The sequence below is a fragment of the Ovis canadensis genome, chromosome 22 (assembly GCF_042477335.2).
Source record: "Ovis canadensis isolate MfBH-ARS-UI-01 breed Bighorn chromosome 22, ARS-UI_OviCan_v2, whole genome shotgun sequence".
NCBI lineage: Eukaryota > Metazoa > Chordata > Mammalia > Artiodactyla > Bovidae > Ovis > Ovis canadensis.
The window spans coordinates 25,837,719-25,859,105 of record NC_091266.1 but is presented as its reverse complement, the minus strand read 5'-3'; the positions used below and the strand labels follow the sequence as shown (position 1 = coordinate 25,859,105).

Genomic DNA, 21,387 nt, shown 5'->3' with positions numbered 1-21,387 from the left:
CTACTTATCCTCTTCATATGTAAAATGGATATACTAATATCTAACTCATAAACAATTGTAAGGACTAAATGAGGTAATACATGTCTAGTTTGGTTCTTGGTGCATAGTAGGAAATAAATATTAATTCTTATTTCTGTGCACATGCTTCTTCTCTTTCTGCCTCCATTGTATTAGGCAGTATGGCACTGGATAAAATCTTAGAGCTTATTTATTTGCTTATGTGAATAAATGGAGATTAATTGCTTGACAAATACTATTATTCTGGCAATACTGCATTGTGAGAAGCAATATAGATTCATGGTTAATCAACAATACTGGCCCTTATATTGAGATAGCTTTTCCCCCAAAAAAGTGGGTCTATTACTTTGGCAAGTTATTAATTTTACAAACAAACCGTTATGTCTATAGAGATGTGTAAAATGGACAGAACATGGAGTCCATTTTCAGGACTATTCTGAAAATCCAACAAGATAATGTATAGAAAGAACTTAGTATAATATCTGGCAAATGTGAAGGGTTTCAAAATAATAGGTAGAGGCGATTTCTATTTTTAATGTTTAGTAAGATAAATATATCAAAGTCTCAAGATGGCAGGAAAATAGGATTTTGCATATATCATTTAATGTCTTGGTATACTTCATTCCTATGTAAATTAATATTTCTATTTTCCATATGGGAATTTGATCATGATTAAATATATTAATCAATTATCTTTGCATGAGTGAAAGTCACTCAGTTGTGTGTGACTCTTTGCAGCACTGTGGACTCTACCCCCACCAGGCTCCTCTGTCTATGGAATTTTCTAGGCAAGAATTCTAGAGTAGTTTGCTATTCCCTTCTCCAGGGGATCTTCCCCACCCAGGGATCAAAACCAGGTCTCTTGCACTGCAGGCAGATTCTTTACCATATGAGCCACCAGGGAAGTGCCCCACCCAGCATTTTACAAATAATATTTATTAATCTCTTTCTATGTAACGGCATTGTCAAATTCTAATGCATTATCTCATAACAACTCAATAATAGAGATACTAATGTTGTCTCTGGGCTTCTCTGGTGGCTCAGTGGTGAAGAATCTGCCTGCTAGTGCAGGAGACATGGGTTCTATCTCTGGGTTGGGAAGATCCCCTGGAGAAGAAATTGACAACCCACTCCAGTATTCTTGCCTGGGAAATCCCATGTACAGAGGAGCCTGGAGGGCTAGAACCCCCCAAAATAATCAGACACAATGTAGTGACTAAACAACAACAAATATTATTTCTATCTCACAGTTAGGAAAATGTGATTAAAGTGATTCGTTAACTTGTCTATGGATATAACAATAATAATAGGGCTAGGAACCGAATCTAAACAATGTGACTTCAGGGCCTATGTTTAAGTACTGTGCTTTACAAATATGCTTCATGTCTTAATACATCTTTGGTATCCATGACAGCAGATGATGCAGGCGGGAATGAATGCCACTGTTTTGTAGAAAAGGAAATTGCTGGAGTCAATGTTACATGATATTTTTGGTGTCATGTGGCTAACCAATGGTGGAGTTGGCTCTGGAACTTTCAGTATCTAATGCTAACATGAGTATTTGTTGTTGTTGTTTAGTTGCTAAGTCATGCCAGATTCTTTTGTGACCCCATGGCCTGTAGCCTGCCGGGCTCCTCTGTCCATGGGATTTCCAAGACAAGAATGCTGGAGTGAATTGCCATTTCCTTCTCCTTCCCGACCCAGGGATCGAACCTTCATCTCTAGCATTGCGGGTGGATTCTTTACCACTTAGCTACTGGGGAAGCCCAGCAGTAGCATTATCCATAACCATTCCTTGTTACCTCTCAATCAATAGAAAGAATGATAATTACAGCTCTAAAAGCACTTTGAATGGAACACAAGATAGTACAGAAATGAGAATGATTTTTGTTATGATGATCTTTATAACTACTGGTATTATCCTTGAGGTCCTTTAAAGGAAGGACTAACAAGAACTAGTTCATTCCACTGAGCCAGATGTATCCACGTAACATCACATTGGTGTGCAGGACACAATATTTGGAATCAATGCTGAAAGGACTGGATCTGGAAGATGTGAAAAAAAGTGTGAAATGTTCAGCCTCGTTTAGGCAATCTCAGGTATGAAGATGAAGGAAAAGCCTTTTCTTACAAAGAATAGTGACTTCCCCAAATTTCTGACTCAACTAAATGTGGAAAGGCAGATTGTTATGTGGAGGGTTGGGTAATTCTTCAGTGTTGCGAGACAGGGCTTCATGGAGATGAATTACATTGGGTAGGGTCAAGCGATTGCTATCTGAAAGTATGACTGTGGAAAAATTATCACAACACACCTATCAACGCATTGGCAAGTAAATACCAACCAGGCTGCCAGATCTGGCTTTGTTCTATGCCAACCTAATTTTGACTCAGAACCTGGGTAGCCTGTTTCGCTTAGTCACCCACACTCCTGCTCTGTCTGGACATTACCCATCTTATACCCTGTTCTTGTTTCTGGTTCAGTCACTCCCTTTCTGTTCTCTGGTGATTTTGCTTTAGTCTCCCTGTTTAATTTTAAATTTTATTTAAATAAGTAAATAAATAAATAAATGCTGTGTCCCCATTGCTGCATGCTCTTTTCTTTAGTTGCAGGGAGTTGGGGCTACTCTGGTTGCGATGTGTGGGCTTCTCATTGTGATGGCTTCTCTTGTTGCAGAGCTTGAACTCTAGTGTGTGCAGGCCTCAGTAATTGTGGCTCCTGAGCTCCAGGGTACAGGCTCAGTAGTTGTGGTGCATGGGTTTAGTTGCTCCATAGCATCTGGGATCTTCCCTGATTAGGGATTGAACCCATGTCTCCTGCACTGACAGACAGATTTTTTTTACCCCTGAGCACCAGGGAAGCCCCCTGTTTACTTTATAGACTTCTCTCTTAAGTAAAAAAAGTGTATTAAATTCTGCCCCTACCCACTGTACAAAGCCTCAGAAATTCTCTAATAAGCAGGACCTTCCCTGATCAGGACAATCGATATTGGATTTTCTCATCTACATCTTTAGGGAACAACACCAGGAAGTATCAAGAGCTAGAATTTGGATTTCAATAACTCTGCACTGAAGACCTAGATTTGATTGTTATTCTTAAATATTTGCCCGAGTTAGTATTTAAGTCTTCTGAGAATAAGATAAGATAAAGCATAGTACCTTAAAGATACTAAGATACCATAGTATCTTAAAATAAGATAAGCATAGTACCAGATCACAGAAACAGGGACAGAAATAGACATCTTTGGCTATGCCTTTGATAAATGCCAAATAAGCTAACAAGTGCTAAATAAATATTGTATGTGTGTTTGTGTGTGTGTGTGTGAAAGTCTCTCAGTCATGTCCAGCTCTTTATGGCCCCATGGACTGTACAGTCCACGCAATTGTCCAGGCCAGAATACTGGAGTGGGTAGCCATTCTCTTCTTCAGGGGATCTTCCTAACCCAGGGATCAAACCCAGGGCTCCTGCATTGCAGGAAGATTCTTTATCATCTGAGCCACCAAGAAACACACAAAAGGTGCAAGGTAAATTTTTTATATTAATAACTGGTAAGGATTACAAAGACATGATGTCACCAAGGAGACTCTGACTCCCCAAGTCCTGTGCACAGAAGGTTTACAGTGGAACTGAAAAATGGTCCCATATTAAAATGTTCTCCCCTCTGGAAGTTGCTAGTTCAGATTCCTGAACATGTAATTCAAACCAAAAATATTAAATTGATATGATTGATGAGAATGGTGGTGATGTACCTTTAGGTTCCTATTGAAAAGAAATTATAAATTAAGATAGAATATTTTTAAGATGTAGGAATAAAAACAAGAAAATCCTACCTGATTAAGAGGTATAATGTGTACACACTGCTATAATTAAAATGGATAACCAACAAGCACCTATTGGATAGCACAGGGAACTCTGGTCAATGTTATGCGGCAGCCTGGGTGCAAGGGGGATCTGGGGCAGAAGGGATACATGTATATGTATGGCTGAGTCCCTTTGCTGTTCACCTGAAATTGGCACAACGTTGTTAATTGGTTAGACTCCAATGCAAAATAAACAGATTTTTAAAAAATGGTGTAGGGAAAGTGATCAAGATAGCAGAGCAGGGAGAACTGAGCTCCTTTCCTCCCATGAGCACATCAAAATTACAACCATTTACAAAGCAGCGATCGATGAGAATGATCTGAGGACTACCAGAAAATACATGGGGTCACAAAGAGTTGGACACGACTGAGCGACTGAACTGAACTGAACTGAACTGAACTGAAGGATATAAAAAAAAGGAACAAGACAAGAAGGAGGAGTGAAGATGTGGTATAATCAAAACCCACACCCCTGGGTAGGTGACCCACTTAAAAATACACTTAGAAACATATTAAGAGGGTAAATCTTACTTTAAGTGTCCTTACCACAATAAGAGAATATGGTATCACACTGCAAGAATGAATCGTTAGCAGATCTGCATGACAAGAAATATTCAACTCAGTTCATAGTGAGAAGAAAAATAAGACAGAGAAAAATAATGAAATAAGAAACAGGATTTCTCGAGTGTATAACCAAAGAAAAAAATAATGATAATGGTAATAATAATAATCCATTATTAATAATAACAGTAGTGGTTTGCCACTGCTGATAGCAAATGACCACAAATTTAGTGATTTAAAACAATATTTATTATCTCACTTTCTTTGGTCAGTAGTTCAGGTATGGCATAGTTAGGTCCTCTGCTCCAGGTCTCACCGGTTCACAAGCTGCAATCCAGGTGTTAGACAGACTGCTTTCTCAACAAGAGGCCGAACTAGGAAAGAGTGGACTCCCAAGCTCATTCAGGTTTTAGGCAGAATTCTTTTTCTCTTGTACAGTCCCAATTCTTTGCAAGTTATCAGCTGGAGGCCACCTGCAGATCCTAGAAGCCACATATGGTTTCTTCCCACATTTGTTTGCCTTATTAAGCCAACAAGGAGAATCTCGTGCTCTAGTTTGCTAAAATGGATTCTTATATAATAGGCTGCAATTAGGGGATGACATCCCATCACCTTTGCCAATTCTCCTGTCTAGAAGCAAGCCTCAGGTCCCTCCCACACTCAACGGGAAAGGATTGCATAAATTTGTGGTTCCTGGGTGGACCACAGATTATTGGAGGAGTTACCTTAGAGTCTGTGTACCACATTCTTATGACTAAAATCCACTTCTTTAGAGAAAGGAAAGTGTATTTAATTTTACAACCATTCCTCCATCATTCTAATTAGGTCTTGGTAAATTTCAACAGGTGCATCCTGTCCAAGGTAAAAATCCACATGATTGTAGTGTGGAATTAACTTGTAATAAATGAGCTTGGTAATTGTAGGGAGTAAATTCTCAACATCTTTGAGATCAGCCACGCAGTCCTGTCCACCACTCCACACTGCTGTTGGAACTTCCATATTAGAAACATTGTATAAAGGAGGTGTAAGCTAAATAAAATTAAAGAGAGACAAAAATAGTTTTCACAGAAAATCATATTATAGAAGGAACATCAATTATCAGTTGTTAAGCAAGTTCTGTCTGTTCTAAATGTTACTGTATATTATGTACATACATTTACCATTGTATTACTATCTTAGACATAGTCTGAAAATGTAAGCAGCATTTGCAAGCAGAATTGAGAGAGAGTGACAGGGAGAAAAAGAGAGCCTGATGATTGTGTATATTCCTGGCTATTGTGAGTTTATCATTATACTTCATATTTCAGTAAAAACCAAACCATATTTTTTATAAAATTTAAAATAAAGTAATTTTTACTGCTTGCATTGTAAAGACCTATATATTCTATGGACTAAATTGTGTTCCCCGCAAATTTATATGCTGAAACCTTAACCCCAAGGTGATTGTATTCAGAGAAAAGGCTTTTAGGAAGTAATTAAGGTTAAATGAGGTCGTAAGGTTTGGATCCTAATCCAACAGGATTGGTGGCCTTGTAGGAAGGGGAAGTGAGAGACAGACCTCTTTCTTCAACCAGACACAAAGAGGAAAGGCTATGTGGACATGCATGGAGAAGGGGGCTGTCTATAATCAAGTAAGAAAGCCCTCACTAGAATCTGACCATGTGGCACTCCTGCTCTCGGACTTCCAGCTTCCAGGACTGTTAGAAATAAATTTCTGCTGTTTAAGCCACTCATTCTATGGGATTTTTATGGTAGCCAAAGGCGATTAATGCACCATAGGTAATTTCAGCAGAAAGACTAAGAAGAAAAGGTAACATGGACCAACTTATAAATCCTTAGAAAACACTAACTTTGGCCAGGAAGAGGTTTCTAAGACTAGAAATGTGCCTAGGGAGACCCCTGACTCGGTTACTGCACCATGAGTTCTCTTAATAGAGTGATCTGCAGGCGGAGCATTGGTATAAGCATTCCACATGTCACCATCAGTAGATGGTCTTTGCATTAGCAAATATCTTAAGTATAAGTCTCTTATAATACTGGGAGACCTTGGATATTGGGAGACCAGGTCATGCTGAGAATCAAAAACAATGATATGGCAAGTGGTAAGATCCCCCCAAACAGCATCTGATTTATACAAAGTATCTGGCATAGTGAATGGAGCATAGTGAGTAGGTGCTTGATGAGTAGACACTATTTTTACAAATTTCATTTGCAGTATGCAATTGGTGATTATTATTATTGTACCTGGTGGAAGTGCTTCATGTTCTGATCAGGGTTTCCCCAATCAAAAGCTTGGAACCGACCAGAATTAACAGCCTATAAAAAGATACAAATAATAAACACGTTAAAATGATATATGAAAACAACATACATGTAAAGACAGTAAACAAAAAATATACAAAAAGATTGCCATAATATCCCATGCTTTAGCACATGAGCTAAAAGTCAAAGTTTAATAAGTGAAATAATAAAAATGATAAAAATTGATACAAATTCATGGAACTTTCTTTTCTTCCCTTTTATACTTTTCCAGTGAAAATCTTTGAGCAGTGATACCTTTAAATAAATTGTATGCTGTTTACATAGACATGTTTTTATTTTATTATTTATTTATTTTTAAAATATAAATTTATTTATTTTAATTGGAGGCTAATTACTTTACAATATTGTATTGGTTTTGCCATACATCAACAGGAATCTGCTACAGGTATACACATGTACCTTATCCTGAACCCCCCTCTTTCCTCCCTCCCCTTACCATCCCTGTTTTTAAAGATGCTACATTGATTCTTGAACATCTTGGCTTCAAGAATTTTAATATTTTTTAAAAGGCACTAGCTATACATTATAAAATGACTGCTACTATTATTACACTTTATACTTTGTTATCTTCTCAGATGGTCTAGGATATCATGACTATATTCCTTAATCAAACAGTTTTGCTACATTTGAAAGGAATGCTCACTCAAAGTACATCTTCAAGGCTCTCTGAGGTGTAGTGTCTGCTGTCTCCTGTCTGTATGACCAAGCAGCCTGCCATGTGGTCAGTAACACGGCCACAGGCTGAGTGTCTGAGACACTGTGTGTGCCCTTTTGTCATTTTAAGTTCAGATATTAAGATAGAAACATTAGCACTTCTAGGGGTTCCTTTTTCTGGTTATTTGCCACCCATTTGGATTGAGGAGACATAATGTCTGCTTTTACCTCAAGCACTTCATTAAATTATTTTCAGACTACTCCAAAGGTTTTTTTCCCTTTAACTTGATTTTTTTCATATGAACTGATTTAATTCTGATTTTTTTGTTTAAAATCTTTCCCATTGTGATTTATGTTCACAGAGGCAGTAGTCTGCTGTGGTTGAAATTCTGTAGGTTTTCAGCAATGAGAGGCAATAGAATGTATTATATAGTTAGGAACTTGGGTTCTAGCATCAAACAGACCTAGTTTTAATCCAGGCTTAATTGATTATTATATCTGTGATCCAGGCTGTATATGCATCTTCTCTAAACCTGTTTTCTCGTCTGTGCAATGGAAATGACAATAGCATTCTGCTTATAGGGTTATGAAGATTAAGTAATGTATGAAAAGCATGTGGCACCTAGGAACGGTCAAGAAATCACTGTTTTTATTGATATTGTTACCATCACGTCATTATCATCATACTTGCTTTAGCTGTCTATGTAACTTTTAACTGAATATTTTATCTCCCCACCCCACTCACTTATTTCTATTCTCAAGAGAACTTTTTATCAAAGGAGAAGAGATAGCTTTAAAAAGAGTCAACTGTGAGAGGTAAGGATTGGCTATGACATTTTTAGAGTGGGGAATATCAATGGCATTGAAAGATTGTTAGGAGAATTCAAAACGACAATGAGATATATATCTGGACAATAAGAACACATAGTAAGTGCTCAATGAATATGGAATCAAAGTTGTATTATCTGAAAAACTATGCCTTTCAGAGTCTACCTTTCTCCTCACCAGTGGGAAGCCCTAAATCTGGAATATCTGTCTTCCTTTAGGAACTTGAACGCTTATCTCTTGAAGGTGGAACTCTTCAAAGAATTTCAGAAATCTTCAACTAGTATTTAAGACTATCTATAGCAGTGATTGTCAACTTTAAAGCAGGGAAGAAATTTATCAGGGTGTACGTTAAAATTCAGATTTCTAGGGATTTCAGATTCTTATTCAACTTTTTAAAGTATTTTAAAATTAAGATATTTAATTAAATATTAAATATTAAATCTCCCCCACTTGTACATGTGCACACACATATATACACTCAGACATAAGTGGCTTAGAAAGCTATACCAACTGAATTTGACTTATTGCTGAGCTTACCAAATACTGAGAAATATAGTAACACACACTAAAAACTTAAATGGAGAGTAAAAACAGAAACCCTTAACCCATTTTAAACCCACTCTAACATTTAATTTCCTCTAAATTAAGCAGTATTTCCACACTCTGAAATCGCCCATATGCCAGTTGGAGGGTAAAAAGATCTTTCTAGAATAGTGTTTATCATATTATGTATAGCTCTGTTAGAGTGAATGATTTCCCGAAAGAAGAAACACAAACTTTTCCTAGACAAGACAATTAGGAGTAATCTGAAGATCAGAATCAGTCAGAATCTCTAGGAATACACAGAGGACCTGGAGAATAGATGAGAGTAAAGAAGATCGACATGAGTTTATCTGATTCCAGAAACATCCAGCTGACAGTGGCATAACCCGCAGAGTGAGCTCTCCGGACGTGCTCCGCAGGGATCTTGCAGAGATACGTGTGTGTTATGTCAGGAAGTGGGAGGACGTACCTGGGCCCAGTGCAGCATGGTCTGAACAGATGTTCCTGCAGAGCTCTGTGCAAAATAAACATCCAAGCGACTCTGCAAAGTGCAAAGTAAAAAGGTTATTTCTTACCTGAAGGCTAATCATGTAATCATACCACAAGTGAATCTGAGTATTTTCTTTCCCTCTCTCACCTGACCCAATCTCTCTCTCTCTCAGAATAAACATGTACCACATCCTCTGAAGACAAACTAAGCCAAGAAGCCCATCTAAGAATTTTCTTTTCCCTCACCTCTATTCTTCTGCCTAGGGCAGTGTCTGTGTAAAGCCCACAGAGGACATCCTGTCCTCAAAGACAAACGGCAATGCACTTTTTCTTTCCAGGTCCAAGAATATAGTCAAGAGATATTTAATGAAGCCTCAAATCCTCCTAAACAAGCAGATGGACTCTCAGCTTGGGTTGGAAGCCAAGAACATGCCAGTTGCATTCCAGGAGACAAAAAGACTTTGAAATGTGGTTTCCATGCAATTCAGAATGAACTCTCCTTATTTCTGTTCAACAAAACAATTGCTTTCCTAGATCTGACTGCTTACACGTACCGTGTTTAAGTTTTTTGGATCAAATCCGCTCAAAGTAAATATAAAGTTGCTGCAAATACGACGAAATATCTTCCGGTTGCATACCTTGGTGGCAATGAATTGGTCAAAAAATGTGTGAGGAGAGAACATCTTGTCACCGAATAATACCTGCAAGATCGATTTAAGATGCCATCAACTTTTATGGATGTGAATGTCAAGTGGAAGACGAGTGGTAATTCAGTCAAGCACTGGACATGTATGACATCTGCTCACTACTAGTCCTCAGTGAAACCACAAAGCCCATTAAACTTTGTCTTTATAGTCCTCCCAACTCAGCTCTTGAAGCTTTTTCTTCCAAGATCCTTTAGTTGAAGTGTTTTATGGAGCATCCCCTAAAAAACTAGTCTCCATAGGATATTGGCAAGGCTTTAGGGTCAGTGATATCTTGGTTTGATTCTAAACTGTCTCATATTTAGTTTTCTATTAACCTGGATTTCCTCAACTATAAAATAGAAAATCAATGTGCACTAAGAATTTCTGTGTAGATAATAGATCACATGTAAAATACGCCTAGGGCAAAGTAGGCAAAGTGGTAGCGTGGAAAGACGCTAAGCTCATCTGCCCCACAGGCACACTAAAATTAGAACTATTTACAGAACAACTATTGATGAGAAAAACTGGAAGACCAACATTTGGCTAATAGGAGAGGAAAAGAGAGAGGAAAAAAAAAAACAACACCAAAAATCTTGACTCTCTAAAAGTTTATACCATGCCTATCATTTCATTGTCAAATCCTATAAAGTTTGTCTTCTTTTTGGACAACCCTGGCTCGGTTTCTCAGCTGAAGTGTAACAATAATTCTATAACCATTACCTTCATCTTTTGCCCTTATATCTTTTACTCTCATTCACTTCCATTTGGTCCCCAAGAAAATTTTTCTAAAAAGAGCATTATGCATGTCATTCCTTTGTGTAAATACCTTCCATGATCACCCCCCATATATCTAATATATCTAAGCTTCTTAACTTGGCATTTAAATCCACATTTCCAATATTCCTACATTTCCTACAGAATCTATTCATATATTTCCAATATTATTTCTCATACCTTTCACAAATTTAAAGCTAAATAAAGTCAATTACATGTGATTTCGCATGGCTTGAGCTTCACCCCTTCAATGGTACTCAGGTTTCCCTCTTAGTTTGGAAAGACTTTCTACAAGACATTGTCAATTGAAATCTTGTCCTTTAGCCCAAACTCAGAAATGCCATCCAGGAAGTCTTCCGTGATTCCAATGACTAGAAACATTTTCTCTGAGTTTGTATGGCTATTTCTTTGCTCTATCATTATGATTTTGCTGGAATTTCTATTAGGAATTAGTGAGTTAGTCACATGTGGTAGCTTCTCTATTGGAGTTAAAACACCTTATGGGTAATATTTCTAAAACTACAAAACCGACCAATCCCTTTCTCTGTTCAACATTCTTCAATGACTTCGCATCACCAACAGAACAAAACTCTTTAACATGACATAGATGCTTTCTATGAACTGTCCGTTATTCTCTTCTTGGTCAAGTCTTCCACCATTCACACATGTACCCCAATTTCCAGTCATGTCGACTGGCTGAAAAGTAGCTTTATAGGCATAGCTGTTTCCTGGTGCCATGCTTTTGAAACAGTAGCTCCTAGGTTATCTTTTTTTTTTTTTTTTTTTTTACAAAATTCAATTGAACTGCACTACACTATAAGTAGATCAAAACATTGAATGTTGAAGCAGAGTTGTGCAAATTGAGAAAGTGAAGATCCTACCATCTCAAAATATCTCTTAACTTGGTGGGAATGCTGAAATAATTTAACAAGAAGTCTGGTGCTGTTTGCCTGATAATGTAGGACTGGGTTGGACTGAAATATCTGTGGTAAAAGATGCCCATGTACTATGAAGGATCTGTGAGCATTTTTCACATTGTTAAAAGCAGAGACATTACTTTGCTGACTAAGGTCTGTCTAGTCAAGGCTACGGTTTTTCCTGTGGTCACTTATGGATGTGAGAGTTGGACTGTGAAGAAGGCTGAGCGCCGAAGAATTGCTGCTTTTGAACTGTGGTGCTGGAGAAGACTCTTGAGAGTCCCTTGGACTGCAAGGAGATCCAACCAGTCCATTCTGAAGGAGATCAGCCCTGGGTGTTCTTTGGAAGGAATGATGCTAAAGCTGAAACTCCAGTACTTTGGCCACCTCATGCGAAGAGTTGACTCATTGGAAAAGACTGATGCTGGGAGGGATTGGGGGCAGGAGGAGAAGGGGGCGACAGAGGATGAGATGGCTGGATAGCATCACAGACTCAATGGACGTGAGTCTGAGTGAACTCTGGGAGTTGGTGATGGACAGGGAGGCCTGGTGTGCTGCAATTCATGGAGTCGCAAAGAGTTGGACACAACTGAGCGACTGAACTGAACTGAACTGAACCGAACCATAGTTTTGCTGCTACGGTCTTAGTTGTTTAGGTATGGAATTAAACCACCCTGGGCTAATTTGCTTATCTCTCACCAATCAGAACTCTTGGCTTCTATAAAAATTCTTTCACTTTCATATGCTTTCACTGAAATCACTAAACAGTCTAATCACCTTCTGTCTGTCACAGGAGAAGCCCATATTACTATGTAACAGGAAAACACATCAACTCACATAGAACAATTCTCTCCATTGAGCAAATAATCATTTAATTAGCTGGCAGCTAGCAGAAATCATCTGAGGTCTAGGATGCTGTGTAGGTTTTGAGGAGTTGACAAACAGTTGACGACGTGTGGGCAACTTTGGACTTTTAGTTTTCTATGGAAATCATGACCACAATAACAATAGCTAGAATTTAGTAAAGGCCAACAATGTGTAAGAGATTTACACATATGTACTCACTTAATCCTCAGAGAAGCCCTATGAGTAGAGACTACTATTATCCTCACTCAATAGATGAATAAAATATTTCCTAGAATTAAGGTCTTGATCAAATTCATCCAGCTACCTAGGATTCAGATTCATGCCATCAGACTCCATACAGTCTGAAATACTACATTATGCTGTCCTTGATACACTAGGGGGCACAGGAGAGAAATTTAACCTACTAAATTAAACCACTGATGCTTTTGAACTATGATGCTGGAGAAGACTCTTTAGAGTTGCTTGGACTACAAGGAGATCAAATCTGAAGGAAATCAACCCTGAATATTCATTGGAAGTACTGATGCTGAAGCTGAAGCTCCAATACTTTGGCCACCTGATGCGAAGAGTTGATTCATTAGAAAAGACCCTGATGCTGGGAAAGATTGAGGGCAGGAGGAAAAGGGGATGACAGAGGATGAGATGATTAGATGGCATCATTGACTCAATGGACATGGTTTGAGAAAACTCCAGAAGATGGTAAAGAACAGGGAAGCCTGGCATACTGCAGTCCACAGGGTCTCAAAGAGTCGGACATGACTGAGCAACTGAACAACAACAAATTAAACCAATTAATCAGCCCATCAATCAAATCAGCTCTTGCTATATCTGTGATTGAGGAATCATGTGAGAGAGAAGCCTCTAAATAGAAAATGAAGATGGTAGGGTAGAATGGTATCAGAGTGAGCATCTTGAGCTCAATTGGCAAAATTGTGCATCATCAGTAAACCTACGTGTGTACCTCAAGCTTCTATTTTATTCTTTCTAGATGCTCAGGTGTGTCAGACTCTGTGTGACCCCAAGGACTGTAGCCTGCTGGGCTCCTCTGTCCATGGAATTCTCCAGGCAAGAATACTGGTGGGGTTAGTCATTTCCTTCTTCAGAAGATCTTCTTGACCCAGGGATCGAACCTGAGTCTTCAGCATTGTAGGCAGGCTCTTTACCACTGATCCACTTGGTAAAACTTTATGTCTAAAGTTGTCTTTTCTTGAAATCAGTAGACATAGAGCTAGTTTTAGTTACTACAGACTGAAACCTGGGGAAAAGTTGTCACATACCTTGACTGCTTTTCTGGAAAGATTTGTTAATTTTTTCATAGGACTTTGGGTGTATTTCACGGTGGTGACTGGAGCCAATGCAAAAAATATCTTAATCCTTTTAGCCAGCTCTGGATTAGTGGAGAATGCTATGAAAGCTGAAAGGAAAGAAGATACTAATTCATGGATTTAGAACAATTCTTACTTAACTCATTTTAAGTGATAGTAAAAGCAGTTATATTAAAAAAGAAAACAAAGACACTCAGAGTAAGCACCATTTGGGGGCAAGGATTTTTAGATTTCCAAAGATGAAACTGGCTAATTCAGAATAAAGTGAGTTTCCTGTTTCTGAAGGATGCAAATCTACTTACAGAGAATATTACAGAAAGGATTCAAATTCTTTCAGAAGTTATATTTTATATATATGTAGAGTTTCTAATGACATTATTACCATTAGAAAGGATTTCTAAGTTCAGCCATTTATGAATATGGATGATAACACTCTCAAATGTCTGGTGTAAAATGCTGTTAGCATTGTCAAGGTCTCTAGCTGAAAAGACAACAGAAAAGAGAATGGCGAGCCTTATGGCACTGCCAACGTGGCCCAGCCACATCTAGCCTGCCCTAGCACCCACTGGGAACTAACTAAAAGCCACACTGACTGTGGCATATGATCACTGAGATTGGCAATTCTTTGCTTTCTTTTTAGTTTCCCTTACTAGACTGTGAGCTCTTCAAGGGAAAGATGTATACCATATTTATCTTTGATTTCCTGGTATTTAACCCAGTGTCTGGCAAGTGTTTGTTGGATATACAAACGAAGAACTAAATAATTGACTTTCTTACAGTCTTATCCATTAATCCCCAAATTTAGTTCTGAGGGGGCAGGAAAATCCCTTAGTCATCCTCACTTTATTTACTCTTCAGAAAGACAGCCAGATGTGATGTTTTTCCAACTCAAAGTTCCCAAACTAGAGACTGCACAGAGGGAAGAAATCCTGACCCCTTTCATGAATATGAAGAAAATCTCCTGTCACCCTCAGATCACATCTGCCCCCAAACACACCAATGGTGGTGCCTTGAGAGTGGCCCACGTAGTAGAGTTGCTCTTGTCTGGTTTTCTCTATGATAAAATTGATTGTGGCTGGAAGGTCATAGTTAGCCATCTCATCCAAACTGCCAAAGGAAAAAACAAAGCAAAACAAAACAGAGTTAGAAAAAAATCCTTCTCATTGTTAGGCTTGTAATACTTAAACATATGCATTGCAAATCTAGATGCTTAGCTTTTGTTAAATATAAGACTAGAATCAATATATGATGTCAGGCATCTTCTGAAGATCTTGTCTTGATCCAAGAGTAACTTTGTGTTAAGAAACTGAAAAATCTGACTTACAAATCCCGCAGAGTTGTTGTAGTTGTTTGGTCGCTAAGTCATGTCTTTGTGACCCCTTGGTCTACAGCATGTCCTCTGTTCTCTACTGTCTCCCCGAGTTTGCTCAGATTTCTGTCCATTGAGTTAGTGATGCTATCTAACCATCTCATCCTCTGCTGCCCTCTTTTCCTTTTGCCTTTGATCTTTTCCAGCATCAGGGGCTTTTTTTTATCCAATCTACAAAGGCTTTTCCACTTAATTCCATAGCAGATTTACCAAATTCCTTTGAAAAGAAAAATTACCTGGAATACTTATTTTACAAACAAAAAGTGAAGAGACTTGCAGATCTCAGCCCAGACAGACTGAATCAACATTTCCAGGGAAGAGGCCTCAGGGGCTTTCTCTCCTGCGTGTAGTCAGGAGCACGTTCATCTAGGGAAACAGGATGCTGTTTGCAATGGTGCTATGACAAAACTGCACTGGGATGTGGAATCAGGGAATGACAAATGGCTTCCAGGAATGAGGTCAAGGAACAAGCACCTTTAGTGACCTTCAAGGCACAGTTCTTAGCTTCCCTACAAGTGCCAGGTTTGCTTCTATGACTCAGCTGGCCTAACTTCTAAGGCAGACAGCACCCCCAGGGACTTCTGGCAGACTGGCTCCACGGAGAGATTTTAGCACCCTCAGTCTATGGAAGACAGAGTTCCTTCACTCCTCAGTGAATAAACATTGGAGTGTCATCTCTGCTCAAGTGCTTGGCTCATTTTGACTTAGCACGAATGTCTGGTTCTCAGGATTTTCAACCAGAACATTGTTTCTGTTCCCATATCTTGATCAGTGTCATTATTCCTCTTCATTAAGCATACCATGTAAATTTCTGGACTGCACACTGACAATGTGATAGTCCTGGAATTTGCATTTTGATTTTTTTTTCCTTTCTTATATACACACAGGCCAAGTGGAGTGTTTAAAACAACTATCAATGCAATAATAAGGGCATTTCTTTAGAGCTTGTGAAGAAAACCTGGGTAGAGGAAGTATGTTTATTTCCATCTTGTGGATTCCACAATGTGCAGTTGGACAAAAGGGAAAATTCAAAAGGCTAGTCATCCATATAAAAAGGTAATGTACACACTTTAGTCATTAGTAGTGTTCTTCTTACCTGAAGGCCCAGTATTCTGGTGATTTGGGTGAAAATTTCAAGTGTTTTCTGGAAAAAGTATTTCCCCGGCTATTCCCCAGCCACACATCATAACCAACATCTGCCAGAAGGAAAGCCAAGCTGTTGTTGGGCAGATTGCAAATCCAATTACTGGCAGATGCAACTAAGCCATGTTGCAAATACACAACAGGCTTTGGAGCTGCAAAACACAGGCAATGAGAATTTTTTATCTGAACTTCCTTGGTGCCTACAAGAAAATTCTCTCTTCTGACTCCCTGTAATACAAAAGAAAGGTTAAGAAAGGAAATTTGACACCACCAGGCAAGTTTAGATTTTAGGATTTTGAACTACTTCTGAAGCTGGTCAAGTTATTTATCTTCTCCATGACTTGTTTTTCTCTCTGTAAAACTGGGATTATGTCCAATGCATTGAATTGTTAAATAGCTGTTGGAGTCAGAGTGCCCCGCTTCAAAAATTTCTTCTGCTATGTATCAACCTCTTTGTGCCTTAGTTAACTTATTTTGTAACAGGGGATAATAAAAAAATATTATCTTATGGTGTAGTTATAAGAATTAAATTAAAATTAAAATACACATAATTTTGTTCAGCCACAATAATTACCTGCTCTATAATTATTCAGGTTAATGACATTTTATTTCTCAAAAAGCATCTGATAACAAAGCTAATATTTTTCCATGATAATAACAAAGACAATAAAAATTCCATTTGTTGAATATTTCACTGAATGCCAGGTACTATGCTTGTTAATTTGCATTGTCAGAAAGCGAAATGCAAGGTTTTAAGTGAAATGTACACAGGTGAAATTGTTCATTTGACATAATTCTGCTCACAATGTAGAATTGGAACAATTTGATTAAAGAAAGAGAAAAGAAAAAGAAGGAAATGGGGAAGTGGTGCTGAAAACATCGAGAAGAGAAAGAGAAGTGACTAGGATATTTTTCTTTTATAAATGGTTCATGATGCTGTGTTGGTGCCAAAAGGCTTTCCCACAGGTCCCCTTTGGGGCTTGACCAGCTTCCTGAGATTGAGTAGGCGAGACTGGAGTCTCAGAGAGCCTCGGCTATCTGGAAGCAAGGACCAAAATCTATATCCATTAATCCACCTTTTGAGAAAAAGACAGAAGGAAGAGGTGTTACTAATTCTGCTAAAATACCACCAAAGTGCAGTCACAATCTATAGCTCATCTCTAATCTGAGCCCTCAGGCAGCTTCTCATTGTAGAGACAGCTTTCCTTCCATGCTTTTTGGCATTTACCTGGCAGAACTGACAAGGTGAAAGTTTGGGCAAGTAAAGTTCTCATGAGTATTTCCAAAGGTAATGGAGATATTTTAAGGAACCATCAGTTCTATAAAGTGAGCAACACTGTTCCATCTAGACTGCATAAATTTTTTTTTAATCTTCTAAAAAATAACCCTTCTAATATTGGAAAGTTTGTTTATACAAATCTCCAAAGAATAAAAGGTACTAAGAAATGAGAGAAGAAGCAAACAATTCTTGCCAAGTGGATCCTGTCTCCTTTCAGATACTAACCTGTATTGTAGGGAGCTAGGAATGGCTCTTTAGTTACAATCAAGTATAGAACTAATAGGGTCAGGTTTACTGTAAAAAATAAAATCCAAATGACTTGTGCACAGAACTAATTACAAATGAAACAAAAGCAGTTAGAAAGCTATTGCAGTAGCTTAAAAGATAACTGATATTGCCAAAGATAATGGTGTCTAAGCCTGGACTTGAGTGACGTTGAAACTGAGAGTTTTCAGATTAGAGAGACATTTAGAAGGCAAAATTGGTAGGTCTTGGTGATTGGCTGGATATAGAAAGTGAGGGGAGAAAACATCAAAATGACCCTAGAGTTCTGGTTTTTAAGCAGAAAAGTGAGTATTCCTAGAATAAGACGACATTTTCTTTTGTTTCCGTGTTTGTTGGGAAAGAGGACAAGATGATGGAGAAAAGGAAAGACTGAATAGTGTATGTCAAACTGATTTAAAAACTCCAGCATTATACAAATGAAATGGAATAGTGGAGGTGATGGTGATGATTTTCCTTCACTAGAAGGAGGAATAGAAGAGAATAGGCTCTATTTTAGAATCACAGCTGTCCTGCTGCTATCAGCACATCCAGGAATCTCTCCTTAGGCATTATTCCTTTCATAATGAAATAAATCCTACCTGCTTTTGGACATCCTCTTCCATGAGGAATCCTGTAAATTCCGAGGATATAACCATCTTCTGTGACAACGTCATATGTTTCATAGGGATAGCCCCAGTAGGAAATAATCTGGCTCTAAAAAGGGGAAAGGAACATATATACCTTCATGATATAATGCCTAGATTTTCACCCACATTGCAATATAATACTTTAAGTCACAACCTACTGTTTATCTATGTTTTGGAACAGAATAGAGCAGGAAAATCAGGATAATTTGAGGAGGGTTTTAAAAGGAAGATGCATGTCAAGGTGTTGTAAGGTAAGGTGGTAATCGTACATGGTAGTTTTCTTGGCATGGTATTATTAATGCACTCAGGGTCACTCTCTAAATGGTTTCTGAAAAATTATATCATTGATAGTTCCATTCTTAAAGTTCTAATACAAATGGGTGTGGGTGGGGACATGACGGTATACAACGTGTACAAGAAATATGTTTTCCAGTGGAATGAAGCATATAGTAAGCATTTGTCACTGGTCTTTTTTTTGGTTGTTTTCATAAATCTATTTCATTCCACTTTGTTCTAGTCCCCTTCTGATATGAATTTCTGCATGCTAAGATATTTTTGTTTATAAGCAGCCCAAACCAAATCTGGCTTACTAAACTTAAAATGTACATGAATGCAGTTTATAAATCAGAGAAACTGCTCTAGTAAAAACCTCAGGAAGAGCCCAAGTATTCTCTAAAAAGATCATCAATAGGAATTTGTGAACTTTCTCTTCCGGAAACCACCATGAGTTGGTAGCTCAAACCACCAGCAGAGGGAGCCTTATTGCCCCAAACTGGGTCAGGTCTTGCAGTTCTGTGGTTGGTCAACTATGTCAAGGAACGAAGGTTGGCAACACAGATTTAGTCAATTTAGAATTTTTAAAAACTAGACAAGCATGCCAGTTATATCTAAAATGACACCAGGAAAGCCCCTAAGATGACAATAGCTTAATAATTCCTTATCTTAAATATTTTTCCTTAATGAACAACTTACAATATTCATATTAGCCTCAGGATTTGTGGTGCTTCCTTTCTTGTGACAACTGTATACAGGTCCAAGAAGAAGCATCCAGCATGTTGCTGCTAAAAGCTGCCACATTTGGAATCAACCTGTAAAAGGAAATATTAATATATTTGTCATCAAAGAGAATTCTAAAACTGAAACTCTGTGTAAACTTTCTATAAGACTACTGTTGGAAGGAGTGGAAAGATCCTTCTAGGTGGTGTCTTAACAAATAATATACTTAATTATTCAAGATCCATCCCATGAAAAATCTGAACTGGTGACTTTTTAGTAAGAAAAGAAAGAAAGAAGAAAGAAAGGAAAGAAGAAAAAAATAAAACCAATATCAATTAAATCTTCAATAGATAATTGAACAAAAGAAGGAAATGTATATATAATTCACAGAAAAATGTAAGGACAAATATATGAATCAAAGCACATTTATTATCTCTAGTTACCAGATAAATTAGTACTCTTCTTCTGATGGTGGAAGTGAGTATTGGCACAACCTTAATGGAAAGAAATATATTAGCACATATTGGAAATGTAAAAATATTTATACACCTTACTCTATAATTCTAATTCCAAGAGTCTATCTAAAAGAAAAAAAAATGAAAGCATCATCTGTAAAATTTACCTTATTGTTTATCTTAATTTCCTAAAATAATAGAGTGTTAAAATAAATTATGGGGGAGGAAGAATGGAATTATTCAACAGTCAAATATTATCTTTTTGCATGATATGTGAATTCCTATTATAGAATACTAAGGGCAAAATAATGCAATTTGTGCATACATTTTGATCTCAGTGATATAACAAACTATAAAGGGAGAGAAAGGATTAAGCATCAAATTTTAATTATGGTTATATCTAGATGGTAAATTTTTTCTCATTTTTAAAGGACTCTCCATTTTTTAATTTTCTGTGTCCAGTATTACTTTATCATAAGAAAGAAGCTGTTTTTCAAATAGAAAATTGTGAAAATTAGGAGATGAAGTATATTCCTCATTTGGCTTTTAAACTACTTAAGTTGAAAAAACAAATAATGACTGCCAAAGTAACAGAGGGGGACATTTTGCAGGCGATCTCCCATTAACCACTATATAAAATGAATAAAGTTATTATAAACATTCTTTAGTCCATCCAGAGTTAATTTTTATGTATGGTTTGAGAAAAGGAATGAGTTTCTGTCTTTTCCTCCTCAACTAATAAAGATGTATAGTTGTCCTGGCATCATTTATTTAAGTTTCTCTTTTTCCCCATTGAAGGTCAACTGACTATATGGAGTCCATTTCTGAACTCAGTGTCCCTACATGGCTTACTCTTAAACCAGTCCTCCCATTGTTGATTGCTATAAAAATCAGATAGTGTGAGTTCTTTAAATTCTGTTTCAGATTATTTTCATTTCCATGTGAATTTTAGAGTCAGTTTGTCAGTTTCTACAAAAAGGCTGCTGAGATGTTGATAAGGGATTACATTGAATCTGTAGATTAATTTAGGGGAAATTGTTAAGGATTTTTGAAGGATATTGAGTTTTTTGGTAATATATTTGTTTGGTTTTGATATCAGAATAATACTGGCTTTATTAAATGAGGTTAGATCTTGAAGAGCTGTATACAGCTCTCTGTTCATTGCAGTATTATTCACAATAGCCCAGATATGGAAACAAAATAAATGTCCATTGATGAGTGAATGGCTAAAAAACAATATTTTATATATATACAGTGGAATATTATTCAGCTATAAAAAAGAAATCATGCCATTTGCAATAACTTGGATCCACCTGAAGGATGTTATGCTAAGTGAAAAATTAACTCTGGTTGGACTGAAGAATGCTTATAACAACTTTATTCATAATAGAA

General features: G+C 37.4%; 1 protein-coding gene across 2 annotated transcripts; it reads right to left on the bottom strand.

Annotated features, from left to right (window-relative positions):
• Positions 1 to 4,663: 4,663 nt before the first annotated feature.
• Positions 4,664 to 19,626, bottom strand: LIPK (lipase family member K). 2 transcript variants are annotated; one of them, XM_069568043.1, is made up of 9 exons: positions 19,517 to 19,626; positions 18,497 to 18,611; positions 16,308 to 16,506; positions 14,840 to 14,949; positions 13,795 to 13,931; positions 9,828 to 9,974; positions 9,254 to 9,325; positions 6,682 to 6,753; positions 4,664 to 5,466 (listed from the first exon to the last, which is right to left on the bottom strand). In XM_069568043.1, the coding sequence occupies exons 1-9, from the start codon at positions 19,619 to 19,621 to the stop codon at positions 5,233 to 5,235; spliced, it is 1,191 nt and encodes a 396-aa protein (XP_069424144.1). In that variant the 5' UTR covers positions 19,622 to 19,626; the 3' UTR covers positions 4,664 to 5,232. The 2 variants fall into 2 exon arrangements, with proteins under 2 accessions (XP_069424144.1, XP_069424145.1); XM_069568044.1 differs by having other exon boundaries at positions 16,308 to 16,407.
• Between the last annotated feature and the right edge of the window lie 1,761 nt (positions 19,627 to 21,387).

Bases quoted from the DNA above. Each gene is read 5' to 3' on its own strand.
- LIPK (XM_069568043.1), bottom strand. From the start codon at position 19,621: ATGTGGCAGCTTTTAGCAGCAACATGCTGGATGCTTCTTCTTGGACCT. The intron at 18,612-19,516 runs GTAAGTTGTTCA...TCCCCTTTTTAG, and splicing joins CTGAGGCTAATATGAATATT to AGCCAGATTATTTCCTACTG. The intron at 14,950-16,307 runs GTAAGAAGAACA...TTCCTTTGGCAG, and splicing joins CCAGAATACTGGGCCTTCAG to TTTGGATGAGATGGCTAACT.